The sequence below is a fragment of the Pollachius pollachius genome, assembly GCF_949987615.1.
Source record: "Pollachius pollachius genome assembly, chromosome: 17".
Classification (NCBI taxonomy): domain Eukaryota; kingdom Metazoa; phylum Chordata; class Actinopteri; order Gadiformes; family Gadidae; genus Pollachius; species Pollachius pollachius.
Genome location: NC_136950.1, coordinates 4,404,151 through 4,424,202, shown reverse-complemented (window position 1 = coordinate 4,424,202; position 20,052 = coordinate 4,404,151). Strand labels below are relative to the sequence as shown.

The following is a 20,052-nucleotide window of genomic DNA, read 5'->3' as shown; positions in this document are numbered from 1 at the left end:
CCTCTCTCTTTTTCTCTTTCTCTCACTCACTCACTCACTCACTCACTCACTCACTCACTCACTCACTCACTCACTCACTCACTCACTCACCTACTCACTCACACACACACAAGCCTCTCACACTCTATCTCTTAAATAAGCACATAGAAACAGATGCACACACTTTTTTTTATAGCAGCTCTGTTCAGCATCCAAAAACCAACCAGCTCTAAAATATGAGCCCTTGTAGAAAAATGACTTAACGGCAAACTTATATTGTAATATTGATGATGTGTGTGTGTTATCCAGGGGGAAAACATATGGATTGTCCTGGACGGTCCAGTGGACGCAATCTGGATCGAGAACCTAAACTCGGTTCTGGATGACAATAAAACGTTAACCCTGGCCAACGGAGACCGAATCGCCATGGCTCCATGCTGCAAGGTGAACCACTGCCCCCTGGTGCTGATTATTTCCAACTTGTAACAGTTAGTAGTCTCCTTTCAATGTATTAAAATACATCAATACATTGATGTATTTTAATGTATTCTCAAGTCAACATTTGACATGAAGTATGCGGAAATTATGTGAGCTGTCTGGGCGATTATTATTCGTATTGAGAGTACTAATACAGACAGGACATTAATCAGGTGTTTTCACAGTTTTTAGGTTTTTTTCTTCGGTTTTTATTTTGTTATTGTACTTGTTATTTTATCTGTCTAGCTATGCTATATATGTGTATTATCATGTGTAAATTATATTAATATTGAACAGTTTAATATAGAATAAGTAAATGAAAAAGTTAAGAAGATACATTGTTTTTTAGATTTATGTCAAACCCAAGCATGTTGGTTCTTTTAGACAACCCTTTACCGACACATTTCTGAAACCACCCTTCCGCAGGTGGTGTTTGAGCCCCACAACATCGACAACGCCTCCCCAGCCACGGTGTCCCGCAACGGGATGGTCTTCATGAGCTCCTCTGTGCTGGACTGGAGGCCCATCCTGCAGGCCTGGCTACAGGCCCTGCCCCAAACCCAGGCCCAGCCCCTACAGGAGTGCTTCAATGGATGCTACCAGGTGGGGAGGAGAGGAGGAGAGAGGACTAGAGAGAGAGGTTAGGGAGAGGAGAGTGGAGAGGTAAGGAGAGGGTAGAGGAGAAGGGCTGTAAAGGAAAGGAGTGTTGAGAGAAGAACCAGAGGAGATGACTGGAGAGGAGTTGAGGGGGTAAATGGAGGATAACATTGGACAGGAAACTATGAGACGGATGAACAGAATACAATGATATAGAATGAGGATTTTGATGGAGAATAGATTAGACAGGAAAGAAAGAGAAGAATGAAATCATATAAATCTTATGACACATGACTGGTGAACAGGTTGAGTTTATTAAGTGGCCGTTGATGTCCTCAACTGTCCTCCTCTGTCTCCTTCAGGATCTGGTGGACTTTGTCTCTACGGCTGTTTCTCCTAAAATGCAGGTCTTGGAGTGTATGTACATCAAGCAGACCATCGATCTTCTACAGGTACCGTAACGCCTTTGTACAGGTGCCATTACTATTATTATCTGAATAGCTGCACCATGGATTAGTTTCCTTTCTGTATTTTATCGTTTATGATATGTCCTATTTTCTGGGTCTTTATATGCATATTTGTGTGTGTGTGTGTGTGTGTGTGTGTGTGCGTGTGTGTGTGGGTGTATGTATGTATGTGTTTTCCAGGGCCTTCTCCCTGCCTCAGAGGAGAAACAGCGTAGCCGTGGCGACCTGGGACGGCTGTTTGTGTTTGCAGTCATGTGGTCGCTGGGAGCTCTGCTGGAACTGGAAGATAGAGCCAAGTTAGAGGCCTTCTTAAAGGTACACGCGCACACGCGCATGTACACGCAAATGCACACGCACACACTCACAGTACAACTTGATCTGTACACCAAGTTTTATAATCTTTTTTTTTTTACATTTGTTCTGAGTTACTTTGACGTGGGGGCTAATTCTGTTTGTATATTTTCAGTAATCCCCCTCTTGGTTCTATTGTAAAGGGTCACAGTACATGTCCTGACCTGCCCAAGACCGAGCAAGACCAGACCATCTTTGAGTTCACTGTCAACAGCAAGGGAGACTGGGAACACTGGTCCAACAAGGTCTGAGCCCCATGTATAAACACAAAGACCTGTTCTGTCTATTTCCTCTGTGTTTGTAGAATATCTCTCCACATATCTAGCAGTAGATTTGAGTCTACTGAGTGAGAAGGGGACAGTTCATGGTTTCCTTCCTCACTTACCCTTTATTAAGGCATTGGATTTATTTTTACAAACCGTTGCAACCCTCTTGGTGACTCCATTCCTGTGTTTTCGAATAAAAAAGTCAAAAAATGTGTTTCTCCAGATACCATTTTGTAGTCAAAAGCCTAATCTCTTCCAATATGCACCTCAACATAATGGTTAGAGTTCCCTCAAGTCTTAAAATGAGGGATGCTTATACTGATGATGTTTCTTATCTGGTTCCTCCATATCTCCAGGTCCCGGAGTACCTGTACCCCGCAGACAGCGTGCCGGATTACGGCGGCATCCTGGTGCCCAACGTGGACAACGTGCGGACAGACTTCCTGATCCAGACCATCATGAAGCAGGGCAAAGCCGTCCTGCTCACCGGGGAACAGGGCACCGCCAAGACCGTCATGATCCGGGTCAGTCCGGGAGAGGGAAAGATACCATGCATGGGGCGGCATGTGACTCAGGAGGTAGAGCGGTTTGACTGGTTACCCCGACTGGAGTGTCGAGGTGTCCCTGAGCACGACACCTCACCCGAACAGCTCCTGACGAGCTGGCCATCGCCTTGCATGGTTGACACCGCCGTCGGTGTGTGAATGTGTGCATGAATGGGTGAATGTTGGGCCATATTGTAAAGCACTTTGAGTGGCCCCTGGTTAGAGAAGCACTGTATAAATGCAGTGTATTTATAATTTAATTTGTTTATTTACCATGTTTTGGTGCTCCATTGCCCTTATGTGCTGATGGCAAATGTGTTTCAGAGGGGAAGCCCAATGGTACACAACTGTAGAATCAATTGTTTTTTATTGTGTATCTACTTGTGTCTATGGATTTGTTTTATTGGACATAATGTTTTATTTGTATGCAGGAAATAGTTGTATTAAATCCAATACTGAATAAATAACATTTAATGCTCAGAAATATACTTGGTATATCATATATTATTTACTCTATACTATTCTAATTGGTTCATAGTATTTTATAGTTTACTACTTTTTCAATAAGTAGCCAGGTTGAAGACCTGGCTAGTTTTATTAAAGGGGACATCTCATACCACCAGGTGTGAGTGTGATTAGCCATTACAAGCCGTGGGCGTGTCCATCTAGATGTGTGACAGATAGATGGACACGCCAACCTGTGATGTCACAATGCTGCACATTTTCAAACCTGCTTGTAATGGCTAATCACACTCACACCTGGTGGTATGAGATGTCCCCTTTAAGTTTATTAACATAAGGATTATAGCAGCAGCTGCCAACTCTCTCCAATACATCTCCCCCTCCAGGGCTACACCAGCAAGTTTGACCCTGAGCTGCAGGTCAGCAAGGGGGTCAACTTCTCGTCCGCCACGCTGCCCTACATGTTCCAGAGGAACGTGGAGAGTTACATAGACAAGCGCATGGGCACCACCTACGGCCCTCCGGCCGGCAAGAAGATGACCATCTTTGTAGACGACATCAACATGCCCATCATCAATGAATGGGGAGACCAGGTCTGGTTAGACTGCGTGGTCATTCTGCGGTCATCATGTTTTATTATTTTGCTGTTTATCTCTCTGCTTATCCATTTCCAATAGAAGATACATTTGGTCTCTGCAGTTCAATCTGAGGACCTAACAGAGATTTACTTAAAGATGAACAATTAAAATACCTAAGTTCAGGAAAAAATAAAACAAGCATTTTCTTCTGTTTAGAAAATTCTTGTGTCATTTCTTTTAGCGGTTTTCCAACCAATCAGAATGTTATATCCCTGCTCTCTGTATCCTTCAGATAACCAATGAGATTGTGCGGCAGCTGATGGAGCAGGGGGGTTTCTACAGTTTGGACCGACCGGGGGAGTTCACCACTGTAGTGGACATTAAGGTACTGGGAGTTGGCAAAGAGAGGTGTGGTTTGTTTACTTAATAATTAAATGAATACATAAATAACCAAGGTAAAGCAATACATTGGTAAATAAAGAAATTGATAAATAAAGATCAAAAACGTGTAACTGTTATATCACACATTTTGTGATACTAGGATAACTGATGCATGCTATACAGTTAAAATAACAGTTTATCCCAACTGCATCTGCATATTTAATGTCCTGCTAGCAGACTGTTCTGTGTATGACATGAACTCATGACTCCTCTTGAATTAACACATGAATCCCCTGGTGGTTTCCAGCTGATCGCTGCCATGATCCACCCGGGCGGCGGGAGGAACGACATCCCTCAGAGGCTGAAGCGGCAGTTCTCCATCTTCAACTGCACCTTGCCCTCCAACACCTCCATAGACAAAATCTTCTGCACCCTGGCCCAGGGCTACTTCTGCCCAGAGAGGGGCTTCCCCGAGGGGGTGTGTTCGCTGGCCGGCGCCTTGGTCCCCACCACCAGGAGGATGTGGCAGGCCATCAAGGCCAAGGTACTAACGGAGCGAGAGAGTCTTCCGTTGCGATATTAATTTGCTGTACATTGTCGTCGTTCTCTTTTGTGTGGTCGTCTGGCCTTGGCTGGGCAGCAATTGATTTTCCAAATATGGTTGCAGCATTCTGCAGAGTGACGCTCGTGTTCTCGTCAGATTTTTCAACATCGTTAGTCTCTCTATTTTGGTTCAAGAAAGTTTTGATAGTTACACTTTCCTTGGGTGCCACCAAAGTTTTTTTTGCAGATTTCTTAGTTTGTCATGAGATTAAACTCCCTCCCCCTAGGGCCTCAATCACGCTTGGAAGAGGTTTCCAGCGTGATTGAGGCCAGACCAATCTGCAGAGAGCAACATAATGTGCTCCCTGCAGAGAGAGCAACAGAATGTGCCCTCTGCAGAGCACAGGACTTGAATTGTCCTTGATCCATTTTTTGGTTTCTGAATCACAGGGATAAAGGTGTCACAATTGTTTTCTCTGCTCTTCCGTCTCACTGCATCCTCATCATGTGCTCTTCTCTCCTCACACCTCCGTATCTCATCCTCCCTTCTCATTCTCTCTCTCTCCTCTTCCCCTCTCTCTCTCCTCTCCATACTCCAGATGCTGCCCTCACCTGCCAAGTTCCACTACATATTCAACCTGAGGGACTTGAGTCGCATATGGCAGGTTGGGACCACAGCACAAACAAAGAGACATACAATATTTGTCCTGTACGAACCATCATACAAAACGGATTCAAGTTGGCTTCACCTTGTCTCGGCTTGTCTCTCCTACATTTGTGAGCTGTTTATCCTACCATCATGTGAATGAACAAAAGGTGGTTCTCTGTTTGTTCTTGTTCTCCTCAGAGGGTTCTGAACAGAAGGTGGTTCTCTGTGTTGGGTTCTGTTTAGGGGGTTCTGAACAAAAGGTGTTTTTCTGTGTTGGCTCTGGTTCTGTTCAGGGGGTTCTGGCGGTAAAATCAGAAGTGTGTCAGAGCCCAGAGATTCTGGCCGCTCTATTCCACCACGAGTGCTCCCGGGTCATCGCCGACCGCTTCATCGACGCCAAAGACAGCCAAGTCTTCGAAGCCATCATGGAGAAGGTGGGTGGCTCCGTGTACCTAATGAGTATGCCTGTTTGTATGTGTGTGTGTGTGTGTTTGTGTTTTTGTTGTTTCGAGCTCTAACTCACCGATCTGTGCAGATCACAGTGGAGGATCATGGGATAGCAGTGACTGAGCATGTGCAGTGGAACAGCTATTTTGTTGACTTCCTCCAAGAGGCGCCGGAGGCGACGGGGGAGGAGGGGGAGGATGTAGAGCTGGACGCCCCCAAGGTCTGCTTTTTTGTTTGTTTGTTTGTTTATTTGATTATTTCAGGGTTACGTCTGCACACCGACATTATGAATATATCGTATACTGCGTCTTCCCTACAGGTGTATGAGCCAATCGAATCACTGGATTCCCTGGAAGCGCGCCTGACCATCTTCCAGCAGCAGTACAACGAGGCTGTGAGGGGCGGAGCCATGGACCTGGTTTTCTTCAAGGTAAAACAAACCAGTCATTCAATCAATGCATCCATCAATAAATCGCTTAAATGATCAGTCATCGTGGCAGCTCTAAAGCCTAACCCCGCCATCACATTGAGTGCTAAGTCAACCATGCATTGATCGATTGGCCTGGTCTTGATCGATCTGTGTCGTCTGTTCCTAAAAAACTGTTTGCAGGATGCAATCTCCCATCTGATCAAGATCTCACGCGTCCTGCGGACCCCCCAGGGCAACGCACTGCTGGTGGGGGTGGGGGGCTCAGGGAAGCAGAGTCTGACCCGACTGGCCTCCTTCATCGCTGGATACCAGACCTTCCAGATCACCCTCACCAGGTCACAACAGATATACACAGACACTGATGGCACTCTCCACATTTATATAGAATGAATACACATGGATTGAATGAATGAATCCTGCGCACTTATTGCTCGTTGTGCATCCCGACACTTAATGTATGCACTTATGTATGTTGTACGTCATGGCACTTAATGTATGCACTTATTGTATGTTGTACATCCTGGCACTTAATGTATGCACTTATTCCATGTTGTACATCCTGGCACTTAATGTACGCACTTATTGTATGTCGTACTTAGTTAATGTACTTAGTTGTGTAGCATCTAGCTATCTTTGTCGGAACGGGGAATGGGTTAACCTAGCAATTGTTAGTGCTTTGCCCTTTGTTCTATGAACATCCTCACTGTTGAGACAGCGATATATAGTTTCACCTTCTTCTGACTAAGGTATATTTAGGGCTAAACGCCCTAAATATAAATGTATAGGTACATTTGTTTGCATGTGTAATATGTTGTTGATGTTATGGTGGTACGTCTTGCAGGACGTACAACTGCAGCAACCTCCTGGAGGACCTTAAGATTCTGTACCGCATCGCCGGACAACAGGGGAAGGGCGTCACCTTCCTCTTTACAGACAACGACATCAAGGACGAGGCCTTTCTAGGTATCTGTTTATTTTATTATTATTATTATTATTATTATTTTAACCTTTTATTTTTCCAGATAAAACATTAAGAACAGTTTCTTAGTTACAATATTGATCTGGTCAAAGAGGCCCCACCAGGAATAAAGGTACAAATAACAAATACACAGGCATGACTCATTTAGACAAATATAAAACGGATATACAAATACACAGCCTATGTACAGAAAGAAAATAGAAAACACAAATGCACTAAAACTAGTCAGGGGACAGGCGTAAAGGTCTGGACAGGGTGTAATAAATAAGAGACAACATAAAAATGAAAGGGATGTATGGGGGTGTGTGTATGTGCGTGCATGTGCGAGCATGCGTGTGTGTGTGTGCGTATGCAAGCAGATGCGTGTGTCTGGGTGAAAAAAAAATATATAAAAATTAAGATGTGTCAATGTTATATTGTGTATGCAAGTGAGAAACGGTGGAATCAACAGGAGCAGGGGGGGGGTCTACTAAGACATAGTTAAGTTTCCGCTTGAAGGCAGACTATGATATGAAAGCTGTAAGTTTGAGGATGTCTTGAATGTTGTTCCAGTCAAAAGCTGCTGCAAAATGAAAGGAGTTTCGGCCGAAGGTAGTCCTGGTGAGTGGGTTGATGAGTTTGATGAGCTCAGATGATCTTGTGCGGTAAGTGCTTCTAGAGAGATGGAGAAGGGAGGAAAGGTAAGACGGAGTCTTGCCCAGGAGTGTCTTATAAAAAAACTGAAGCCAATGTTGGAGTCGGCGGGTTTGGAGGGAGGGCCAGTCCACCAGTTTGAGAAGTTCACAGTGGTGTGTGTTAAAGGGAGCATTGGTGGCAAAGCGGATAGCTGAATGGTGAAGGACGTCTAGTTTGTGTAGTGCTGTTCTTGAAGCCATTTTACAGATTGTATCACCATAGTCAAAGATGGGCAGGATGGTCATTTTTACAAGTGTAAGTTTAGCAGAGCGTGTGAAGGATGCTTTGTTACGCAAGAGAAAGGCCAATCTGGCTTTCACTTTAATCTGAATATTATTAATATGGGTGGAGAATGAAAGGGAAGAGTCCAGCCAAAGCCCTAGATATTTATAGGACTTGACAAACTCCAGTTTGGGGTTGTCAGCACAAAGGATCTTGGGGGGGCTGGAGGGGTTGTTTTTGCTATCGAAAAATATGCATTTAGTCTTTTTAGAGTTGAGCCGTAGGTGGAGGTTAAATAATAATAATGATACATTTCATTTACAGTACCCTTTTCATCCGAAGAGCTCAAAGCGCTACAGGTTAAAGGCAGTGTTGTTAAAAAATATATCTATATTTATTTTAAAAATAAAAATAAAAATAAAAAGGGGTTTAAAAACATCTAAGAGTGGGAGCCAAAGGTTTTCTTAAAAATAAATGTTTTAAGACCTTTTTTAAAACAATCAGTGGATTGTGGTGCCCTCAAGGTGTCAGGGAGGGCATTCCACAGGCGTGGGGCGGCAGCACTGAAGGCCCTATCTCCCATGGTCCTAGGTTTGGTTCTGGGTTTGGGGAGGAGGTTAGAGTGAGTGGAGCGGAGAGAGCGTGTTGTGTTATGTTGGTTGAGAAGTTCTTTGAGGTAGGGGTGGGCATGTCCATGGATACATTGGTGAGTGAGGAGGGAAACCTTGTACTCAATCCTGGTGGACACCGGAAGCCAGTGGAGTGAGTGGAGGATGGGGGTAATGTGCTCATGCTTGCGTGCTCTCATCAGGATCCTAGCTGCAGAGTTTTGTATGTATTGGAGCCTCTGCAGGCTCTTGCTAGGGATCCTGATGAGTTGTGCGTTACGGTAGTCCAGTCTGGAGGAGATAAAGGCATGAACTCGTTTTTCGGTGTCTGAGAGGGAGAGAATGGTGCAGAGTTTGGAAATGTTGCGGAGGTGATAGAAGGAGGTCTTGCAGAGGTGGTTGATATGGGATTCAAAAGTGAGTTGGGGGTCCATTTTTACACCAAGATTTGTGACTGTTGATGAGAGAGGGATATTTGAGCCATAAAAGGTGATGCTGGTTATGGATGATGATTTGGTCTGGTGAGAGGTGCCGACCAGGATGGCTTCGGATTTGGAGCTGTTGAGTTGGAGGAAATTGTGCTCCATCCATACCATACCTTTATAATGTCGTCAAGGACCTTAAGCGTGGCTGTGATGCATCCACAAAACCCAGATTGAAACTCAGACATAATGTGATTTGTGGTAAGAAAAAAATCCTGTTGTTTGAGGACCAGCTTCTCTAGCACTTTAGCCAAGCATGGCAAGTGGAAATACGCCGGTAGCAGTTGGGGTCGGAGCTAGAGTCACCCTTAAAGAGTGGAAATATCAAAGCAGATTTCTATTCAGAAGGGAATGTGGAGAGATGAATGGACAACCTTGAGATTGGGTCAGCAATAAGATGGGCGGCTGCTTTGAGAAACTTTGGGTCAAACCCATCAAAGCCAGCAGACTCATTTGGGTCCAATCGGCAAAGTTCATCCCGAACCTCAGAAAATTAGAATGGTTTAAAGGAAAAGCTAGTGGTGATGGAGGGGGAGGGCATAGTGAGTGGTGGGACGCTATTAAGGTCAGCAGAAGTGAAAGCTAGAGTGGAGTTTACAAACTATTGATTAAAGAGAGAAACCATGCGACACTTGTCGGTAATGACAACCTTATCAAAAACCATGGATGCAGGTAAGCTTGGAGAAGAGAGTTTGTTTTCCATGGACTGACTGACAGGAAGCTAGACCAACAAGCCTGACTTCAAGTGTTCCTGTCTCTATCTGTTTTCCTTGATCGTGTCTCCATCCTTCTGTTGAAAAGTTTGTTGCATGGGATTTTAATTCCTTTTATCCTCCCCCTTCCTCACCTCTTATCCTCTCTTTTCGACAACAACCTCCTCGTCCTCTCCTTCTCCTCCACTCCTCCTCCTCGTCCTTGTCCTCCTCCTCAGAGTACATGAACAACGTCCTGGCCAGTGGGGAGGTGTCCAACCTGTTTGCCCGGGACGAGTTGGATGAGATCACGCAGGACCTCATCGCCGCCATGAAGCGCCAACTCCCCCGCATCCCGCCCACCATGGAGAACCTCTACGACTTCTTCCTGTCCCGCGTCCGCAGCAACCTCCATGTCGTCCTCTGCTTCTCACCGGTCGGGGAGAAGTTCCGCAGTCGTGCGTTGAAGGTGGGACGGAAACAGCAGAGTGGATGTGATTTGCACCTTGGTCTTCCAAAAAAAAGAAAATGAGCAAAGTACAAAGGCATTTCATGTTATCTGTTTGTGCCTTACAGTAGCAAGGAATCTACAGTGGATCATACTGTTTACTTAATAATTGCCGAATATTTAATGTCATTAATGAGCAGGTAGGGGATAGACCTCTGATTACAGGGCAGGACATTTGGGTTCGAACCCGAAACCTTGGTAGTCTATTGTTAGGAGGCTTAACCCCTACCTGCTCTGCCGTAACAGCTGTCCCTGAGTGTCCCTGAATTCATTGTATGTTGCTCTGGAGAAATGTGCCTCGCTAAATGACCATGATCCAGTCCTGAGGTGCTTGTTGATGCGTGTTTCTCCAAAGTTCCCAGCACTCATCTCCGGCTGCACAGTGGACTGGTTCCAGCGTTGGCCCCGGGACGCCCTGGTGGCCGTGGCGCATCACTTCCTGTCTCAGTTCAAGGACTTCCGCTGCTCAGAGGAAGTGAAGAGTAGCGTGGTGGCGACCATGGGGACCTTCCAGGTAGAGGCGTCTATGATCACATGCAAAACTGTGGTTCCTTTTACTGATGTTTAATGCAGTATTCCAAATCTCAAAGAACAGAACATTCAGTTCCCTACTTTGTCATACACGGCTAACATTAACTTACACAACGTGCCATGGAAAACAGAAGTTAGAACAAACATAGCTTATCGCTTTAATACAAATGAAAGAAACCATAATACTGACCACTTTGTCTGCTTGTCTACCAATGGGGGGAGGTAACTTAACCCCCCCCCCATCGTCGATATTAAAAAAATAAATTAAAATACTGTCTTCAACTATTTTCACACGTAATGCAACACGAAAACCACTAAGCATGAAAAGAAGCAAGGCCACAAGACCACCTTACAAGACCATACAGCCACAACTGGAAACCAAACCACAGTAGAAAACAATGATTGCAACATTATATATAAGTGGCTAATGACTGCATTTACAGTCTGAATGAAAGAATATCTGGGGTTATGTTTCGCTTAATTCATGAAAGTTATTTTAAACCATTGATGATTCTTTTTGACTGGAGGATAGAGACAGATTGTTAAGTGCATACGTGTGTTACGTTTATATGCATGTATGTATGCCTTTTTTTCATGCAAATGTATTATAATAAGTGAGTCCTTGAACACCCGGCACTCAGGACCTGGTGGCAGAGAAGTGTACAGAGTACTTTGACCGGTTCCGCCGCCAGACCTACGTCACGCCAAAGTCCTACCTATCCTTCATCGATGGCTACAAAATCATCTACTCTGAGAAGATCTCTTACGTGGGCATGCTGGCAGAGCGCATGAAGACAGGTTTGTGGCATTTATGATTCATACATTTTTTTCGGTTAGGTACAGTTGGAAACAACACCATCTAAGAATAAATCATTAAACTAATTATGACAACTCATCAATCAATCAATCCATTATCCTTCACAAACCTATCATGACTTATCATATAATATAAAGATAGATTTTTCTGATGCATAAAAATATGAAACCCTTGATATGACACAGAGCCCATGTGTTCCTGATGCAGGCTTATCAAAGCTGATGGAGGCAGAGGTGTCGGTGAGCCAGCTGTCCAAGGATCTGGTGGTGAAGGAGCGTGAGCTGGCGGTCGCCTCAAAGAAGGCTGACGGGGTCCTGCAGGAGGTCACCGTCAAAGCCCAGGCTGCTGAAAAGGTCAGATAGATATTCTTACAGGAGACGAAAAATAGATGCTCTGTGTAGGTCTACAAAACATACTGACATAAACATCCTCCCGTCTATTTCCCTCTCTTCGTTCTCCTTTCCCATTCCTTTTTCCACTTCTCTATCCTCTCCTCATCTGTATTCCTCCTATTTGTCCCCTCCTCTCTTCTCCTCTTCCTCTCCTCTCTCCCACCTCACCTTCTCTCCTCTTCTCTCCTCTCCTCTCCTCCCCTCTGCTCCACCTCCCCGTCCTCCAGGTGAAGCAGCAGGTGCAGAAGGTGAAGGACAAGGCCCAGGCCATTGTGGAGGAGATAGGGGCTGATAAGAGCGTGGCGGAAACCAAACTGGAAGCCGCCAAGCCAGCCCTGGCCGCTGCTGAGGCTGCACTGCAGGTAGAGAGATGGAGTGATCTCCCTATGTCTCTCTCTCTCTCTCGCTCTCGCTCTCTCTGAACCATGTAAAGGAAAATGGATGAATGGTTATCTCTCTTTGAGGTCCTTCTCTGATGTATCTTGAAAATATCACTAATTCAAAGAGATTTTTGCCATGGGAAACGTATACTTAGGTACTCATTTCATTTAGATGGGAAGTTAAGAATTAAAATACAAAATAAGAGTAGTATTTAATACATTTCTAAAAATATTATGCTAATTATGATAACATCTCTCTCTAAATCTGGGCGCATATGTGTGTCTCTCTCTCTCTCTCCGCCTCCTAATGTCTATCTCCGCCTGCTAATGTCTCTCTCTCCGCCTCTGTGTCCCAATGTCTCTCCCCCTCCAGACTATCAAGCCAACTGACATAGCGACAGTGAGGAAGCTGGGGAAGCCTCCTCATCTCATCATGAGGATCATGGACTCTGTGCTGCTGCTGTTCCAGAGAAGGGTCCGACACACAAACACACACGCACACGCACACACACACTTACATATTTGTTACATATTTATAAATTTCCTCTGTACTAAATGTAAATCAGTTGAATGGAGGCATTTTGTATTACTATGAAATTGTAGTCCCGGGTACAGTTGAAGGAAAGAGCATTAATTTTAAAACCAGACAAGGCTACATTGCATGAAGCAACAGCACCGTCTGAGGTGAATCCAACTGAGGGCTGGATCTAGACCCATGTTTGTACATTCCCTTCTCTCCACCTACTCCTATGATTATTATACATGGATTGATGTGTTTGTATGTCGGTGTGTGTTTGTGTGTGTGTGTGTGTGTGTGTTGACCAGGTGGACACTGTGAAGGCTGACCCAGAGCGGGCGTGTCCCAGGCCCTCCTGGCCAGAGGCCATGAAGCTGATGCAGAACTCTGGCTTCCTTGGCATGCTGCTTAACTTCAGCAAGGTGTCTCTCTCTCTCTCTCTCTCTCTCTCTCTCTCTCTCTCTCTCTCTCTCTCTCTCTCTCTCTCTCTCTCTCTCTCTCTCTCTCTCTCTCTCTCTCTCTCTCTCTCTCTCTCTCTCTACGACTCCACTCACTTGCTCACTCACTCACAATCTCTATGTAGACATATATATGTATATATAATCATGTCTATATACATTTGCACATTGTCATATACATATACACTTTTAGGGGTGAGGGAATGGCCAAACTATTTCTGCTGGGGCTGCTTCGGGCAGCTCCCCGCTGACATCAGACAACGCAACGCAAATACCCACCAGGAATTAAATGAGATTAACGCTACTGTGGAATAGACCAATGCAGAAACGGATACACACACACACACATACACACACACACACACACACACACACACACACACACACACACAACCAGCAGCATACTTGTAAAGCCGCGGATTAGTCCTTCTATCAGCCAGGGTCTATATTGAGAATAACGGCAGGGAAAACCCCTGTCTAAGACAGTCCAAATATTTGTCTCGTTGTCTGCTTGAATATCTGCCTTTCTATCTGCCTGTCTCTCTGTCACATATATCTGGTTGTACTTTTCTGTACTGTGTACTCTGGCATTATAAATAACGGCGTTACTAAGGGCGTTCTTTTTTTCAGTAACGAGTAATCTAATTAATTTCGCTGATTACTAGATATCTCTCTCTTTACTCTTCTTCCTTGGTTAAGGGGCATGAGACAATCACATGAATGATGAAGATTGGCTGAGAAAGAACAACATTTTATAGTAAGCCAATCAGAGGTAGTGGGGCAGGTGTTGTTTACACAAATTAAAAAAAAACGCATAGTCGGACACAACGGCACAAGTGCATTTAAAAATGTACTTGAAAGTAACGCAATAGTAAATTCCCACAGTTATTAGTTACTTTTATAATTTATACCTGAGGAACTAATTTAGTTACTTTTTGAGAGAAGTAACTAGTAACTGTAACTAATTACTTTTTAGAAGTAACTTGCCCAACACTGGTTGCAGGACACTATAACTGAGGAGATGGTGGAGCTACTGGCCCCCTACCTGGAAATGGAGGACTATAACCTGGAGTCGGCCAAGAGGATCTGTGGCAACGTGGCCGGCCTTTGCGCCTGGACCGAGGCCATGGTCGACTTCTTCTCCATCAACAAGGAAGTGCTACCCCTGAAGGTACACACACTCACACACATTTGCACAAATGCACACACACGCACACAAGCCCCACATTGTATCCTTTATCCGGTCTGTCTGGCTACCCCTTAACTCTCTGTGTGTTTCCCTGTGTGTCTTTTTGTTCTTCCATCTATCTGCGTATTGTGTCTGTCTGCCTCTCTGCTTGCTGCCTGTGTGTCTGCTGGTGTCCAGGCTAACTTGGCTCTGCAGGAGGCCCGTCTGGTGGTGGCCCAGCTAGAGTTATCTAACGCTCAGGCACAACTAGACGCTAAGCAGCAAGAGCTGGACGCTGTGCAGGTACTGACACACAGGACTGGCGCACACCACACATGCACTCAAACAAAGATGTCTTGATGTGTTTCTGCAATCCGAGTGAACACAATATGTCTGTACATGTTTTACATTCAACTGTCATCTTGTAGGCGCTGTATGACTCCGCCATGCAGGAGAAGCAGGAGCTGCAGGATGGCGCCGAGGCCTGCAGGACCAAGATGACCACCGCCACGGCTTTGATCGATGGACTGGGGGGAGAGAAGGTGCAGCACTGACTCTTCTCCCCCGGCCTCTGCTCATGTACTGTCTGAGGCCTGTAATGCCAGGGGATTCTGTTCATCCTGGGAAAAAGTGTGAAGTACATCTTAAATGATGTCCAAGAACAGCTGAAATGTAGTTAAACAGGGGTAATCCCTCCAAAACTAATCCATCCATCCATCTATTCACTGATGCATGCATCCATGAATTAATTCATCCACACAGCCATCCATTTATCTGTGTGTGTGTGTGTGTGTGTCTGTGTCTGTGTGTCTGTGAGTCTCTGTGTGTTTGTGTGTTTGTGTCTGTGTCTGTGTGCGGGTCAGGTGCGCTGGACAGAGAGCAGCCTGTTGTTCCAGAGCCAGATTGAGCGTCTGGTGGGAGATGTGCTGCTAGCTACTGGCTTCCTCTCCTACGCTGGCCCCTTCAACCAGGAGTTCAGGAACCTAATGCTCTCCCTGTGGAAGACGGAGATGAGCCAGCAGCACATTCCCTTCAGCCACGTAAGAGTTTAAACTTTGGCCAGTAACAACTGACTGACCAGCTAATCCACTAGCTAAGTTACTAAAGCCATGAAAGGCTCCCTGTAGCTAACACATAGCTAACTGAGTAGATGAACTGACAAGCCCCCTGTCTAACTTACTACAGCAACGTAAGGCTCACAGTAGCTACAAACTATTTAGCGGATCAGCTAACTAGCCAGCTGACTAATAACTAACCCTAACCCTTTTATTTATTAATACAGCAGAGACCTTCAGCCCACTAATCAATATAAACTAAGAGTTAAAATTAAATTAATTAGTTTAAAAATAATTAGTGGATTAGCTAACTAACTAACTGATGAACTAACTGATGAACTAACTGAATGACTGGTGACCTACCAATTGATTCCATTTTTCACTCACCTCCACTATATGAAATACTGTTCATAACCGTCCCAACAGGACGTGAATGTGATCAGCATGCTGGTGGATAGCACCACGGTGGGGGAGTGGAGCCTGCAGGGCCTGCCCAACGACGACCTGTCCATCCAGAACGGCATCGTGGTGACCAAGGCCGCACGCTACCCACTTCTCATCGACCCCCAGGGCCAGGGCAAGATCTGGGTCAAGAACCGGGAGATGGATCACAGCCTGCAGGTGAGAGAGGCAGAGGGTATTCCTTTGTACCATTCTTTGGTATTCATTGCTATTCCTTTGTACCAATGAATATTGCTATTACTAATGACTTGCAATTCGATTACTTTTGTCGTTCTTACATGAATTCCAAGTTAATATTGACTGTTCTCCCTCCTTCTCCCCTCATATCCCTCCCTTGCCCTCAGGTGACATCTCTCAACCACAAGTACTTCCGCACCCACCTAGAGGACAGTCTGTCCCTCGGCAGGCCCCTGCTCCTGGAGGACGTTGGAGAGGAGCTGGACCCCGTCCTGGACAACATCCTGGACAAGAACTACATCAAGTCTGGGTCCACCTATAAGGTAGAGCCCCGATGTACAGCTGGAGCCATTGCAACACTAACAACTGCTACACAACGCTAGTTCGATAGCTATCTAAATATATACTTTAAAATATTATTTGTTTATTTAGTGATTGGTTGCTGCATTGCGTTTATTCCATTCTATTTGCTTCTTGTTTCTGGCTTGTGCTGAGCACTGATTCAAATAATTTCTACTCGGATCCCCCCCCCTTCTCCCTCTCTGTGTCTGCCTCCTCCTGCTGGTCCATCCTCCTCCTCTTCCTCTCCCTCTCTGTGTCTGCCTCCTCCTGCTGGTCCATCCTCCTCCTCTTCCTCTCCCTCTCTGTGTCTGCCTCTTCTTCCTGGTCCCTCCTCTTCCTCTTTCTCCCCTAAAGGTGAAGGTGGGGGACAAGGAAGTGGACGTGATGCAGGGCTTCTCTCTCTACATCACCACCAAGCTGGCCAACCCGGCCTACAGCCCAGAGGTCAGCGCCAAGACAGCCGTGGTGGACTTCACTGTTACGCAGACGGGTCTGGAGGACCAGCTGCTGGGCCGCGTGATCCTCATAGAGAAACAGGTGAGTGAGGGAGTCTGGTACTCTGAGACCCACTGAGTTAGTTAAACAGCTGAGTGAGGGAGTCTGGTACTCAGAGACCCACTGAGTTAGTTAAACAGCTGAGTGAGGGAGTCTGGTACTCTGAGACCCACTGAGTTAGTTAAACACCTGAGTGAGGGAGTCTGGTACTCTGAGACCCACTGAGTTAGTTAAACACCTGAGTGAGGGAGTCTGGTACTCTGAGACCCACTGAGTTAGTTAAACAGCTGAGTGAGGGAGTCTGGTACTCTGAGACCCACTGAGTTAGTTAAACAGCTGAGTGAGGGAGTCTGGTACTCTGAGACCCACTGAGTTAGTTAAACAGCTGAGTGAGGGAGTCTGGTACTCTGAGACCCACTGAGTTAGTTAAACAGCTGAGTGAGGGAGTCTGGTACTCTGAGACCCACTGAGTTAGTTAAACACCTGAGTGAGGGAGTCTGGTACTCTGAGACCCACTGAGTTAGTTAAACAGCTGAGTGAGGGAGTCTGGTACTCTGAGACCCACTGAGTTAGTTTGTTAGTTAGAAGTGAGATTGTAAGCCAGTGGGTTAGGTAGCTAGGAGTGAATTTGTGAGTAAGTTGGAAAGTGAGTGAGTTCCTCAGTGAAAGTGAGTTGAACTTTTAGTGAGTGATCTAGTTTGGGTAGTAAACATGTTTGTTAGTTTGTTCGTTTGGTTGGTAAGTCAGTTGATGATTTGATTATCGAGTGATTGAATTAGTTTGTTGGTTAGTTAGTGTGTCGGGTTTCCTTTATTGGTTAGTTAGCTAGCTCTTTAGTAAACTACTGCGGAGCTTATGAAGAGCTTTAGCTAGATAAGATGCATGAATAGTCTCCCTTCTCATTTTCCTCCATTTCCATTCCCTATCTGCCTCCCCCTCCCCCCACTCACCTCCACCAGGAGCTAGAGTCTGAGCGGGTGAAGCTCCTGGAGGAGGTCACGTCCAACAGGAGGAGGATGCAGGAGTTGGAGGACCGGCTGTTGTACCGGCTGACCAGCACAGAGGGCTCCCTGGTGGAGGACCAGTCCCTCATCGAGGTCCTCAGAGTCACCCAGGTCACCGCCCAGGAGGTACACGCATCCACCACCACCACCAACACCTTCACCACCAACACCTTCACCACCACCAACACCACCACCACCACCAACACCACCACCAACACCTTCACCACCACCACCTTCACCACCAACACCACCACCAATACCTTCACCACCAACACCTTCACCACCACCACCACCACCAATACCTTCACCACCACCACCACCAACACCTTCACCACCACCACCTTCACCACCACCAACACCACCACCACCACCAACACCACCACCAACACCTTCACCACCACCACCTTCACCACCAACACCACCACCAATACCTTCACCACCAACACCTTCACCACCACCACCACCACCACCACCAATACCTTCACCACCACCACCACCACCACCACCACCACCACCACCACCACCACAGCCACCAACACCACCACCACCACCTTCACCACCAACACCACCACCAATACCTTCACCACCAACACCTTCACCACCACCAACACCTTCACCACCACCACCAACACCTTCACCACCAACACCTTCACCACCAACACCACCACCACCACCACCACCACCACCACCACCATCACCACCACCTTCACCACCAACACCACCACCACCACCACCACCACCACCACCACCAACACCACCACCACCAACACCTTCACCACCAACACCACCACCACCAACACCACCATAACCACCACCTTCACCACCACCACCACCAACACCACCATCACCATCATCCCCACCAACACCATCACCACCAACACCATCACCGGGGCGAATTCACTAACCCTGGGGAGGGTCTAGTTACAGTGGTTCCTGAACCTCTTTGAGTCCTCATATTTAGGTCTGGCATTTCCAGGGTATTGAACTCTATATTCACTCACTGTCCGTCACATTTGACATAAGCCTCTTCAAAAATAGATCATATTCCTTGCAAGTGGTGAACTAGATTACTAAATGTGTCAGGTTAAGGGGTGCTCCTTTTTGTAGGTAGAACATTAAACACCCACCACCAGGGTTAGGAGTTTCTTATCCCATGCAATGTTTAGTAATGCAATTACTTGGCTTCATGGCTTCATTCACCAAGCCCACATGAGCACTCGGGAAGGAAGTGTATATTTTATTCATGTTTTACACATGAATAAATGCAGCAATTCAGCGATTGCACAAAGAAGGTTGGTTGCTGGACGGAACCCTCAGACACCAAAACTCTTCCAGAACAGTGCTATAGCAACCCCGCAACCCCACAACCCCTATCACTAAACAGTCCTTTTATTTCTTGTGCTCCTCCCTCTCCTCCCCTCCTTCGCTCCTCTCCTCTCTTCCTCTGCCCCTCTCCTCTCCAAACCTTTCGTTCCTAGGTGAGTGAGAAGCTGACCATCGCTGCAGACACTGAAGTGAAGATCAATCAGGCCAGGGAGGAGTACCGCCCGGTGGCCACCAGGGGAAGCATCCTCTACTTCCTGATTGTTGAGATGTCTCTGGTGAACCTCATGTACCAGACCTCTCTCAGACAGTTCCTTGGAATATTCGACTCGTCCATGGAGAACTCGATCAAGTCACAGCTCACAGCCAAACGCATCAGCAACATTATTCACTTCCTGACCTATCAGGTTAACATTTTTTATCATTTTTGACCAATGATAATCCATATAACTGAATTTCTATGGTAGGGTTATAGAGTTTTTCTTGTTTATATTGAAGTGAAAGCTTCCTGTAAATATTTTGTTTCCAGATTACAGAATGATAATGTTTATTCTGTTTACTTCTGTGTACGTAATACGTTTTATTACGATGTA

At 45.9% G+C, this 20,052-nt stretch overlaps 1 protein-coding gene across 1 annotated transcript in view; it reads left to right on the top strand.

Moving 5' to 3' along the window:
• The window catches only part of dnah5l (dynein, axonemal, heavy chain 5 like), a gene marked incomplete at its 5' end in the record, with an annotated part of 73,189 nt that overhangs the window by 43,985 nt on the left and 9,152 nt on the right, over nt 1–20,052 (top strand). The window contains 31 exons of the mRNA XM_079754515.1: nt 289–423; nt 883–1,059; nt 1,416–1,505; nt 1,701–1,835; nt 2,015–2,116; nt 2,494–2,661; nt 3,531–3,737; nt 4,015–4,107; nt 4,411–4,647; nt 5,246–5,311; nt 5,589–5,729; nt 5,831–5,962; nt 6,062–6,172; nt 6,353–6,507; nt 7,014–7,135; nt 10,070–10,299; nt 10,694–10,852; nt 11,511–11,667; nt 11,894–12,039; nt 12,306–12,440; nt 12,832–12,933; nt 13,284–13,397; nt 14,437–14,604; nt 14,800–14,904; nt 15,030–15,143; nt 15,465–15,641; nt 16,083–16,277; nt 16,463–16,618; nt 16,992–17,174; nt 18,092–18,262; nt 19,615–19,866. Of these exons, the coding sequence (XP_079610641.1) occupies nt 289–423; nt 883–1,059; nt 1,416–1,505; nt 1,701–1,835; nt 2,015–2,116; nt 2,494–2,661; nt 3,531–3,737; nt 4,015–4,107; nt 4,411–4,647; nt 5,246–5,311; nt 5,589–5,729; nt 5,831–5,962; nt 6,062–6,172; nt 6,353–6,507; nt 7,014–7,135; nt 10,070–10,299; nt 10,694–10,852; nt 11,511–11,667; nt 11,894–12,039; nt 12,306–12,440; nt 12,832–12,933; nt 13,284–13,397; nt 14,437–14,604; nt 14,800–14,904; nt 15,030–15,143; nt 15,465–15,641; nt 16,083–16,277; nt 16,463–16,618; nt 16,992–17,174; nt 18,092–18,262; nt 19,615–19,866 (4,635 nt within the window). The remainder of the gene's footprint in view (nt 1–288; nt 424–882; nt 1,060–1,415; nt 1,506–1,700; nt 1,836–2,014; nt 2,117–2,493; nt 2,662–3,530; nt 3,738–4,014; nt 4,108–4,410; nt 4,648–5,245; nt 5,312–5,588; nt 5,730–5,830; nt 5,963–6,061; nt 6,173–6,352; nt 6,508–7,013; nt 7,136–10,069; nt 10,300–10,693; nt 10,853–11,510; nt 11,668–11,893; nt 12,040–12,305; nt 12,441–12,831; nt 12,934–13,283; nt 13,398–14,436; nt 14,605–14,799; nt 14,905–15,029; nt 15,144–15,464; nt 15,642–16,082; nt 16,278–16,462; nt 16,619–16,991; nt 17,175–18,091; nt 18,263–19,614; nt 19,867–20,052) is intronic.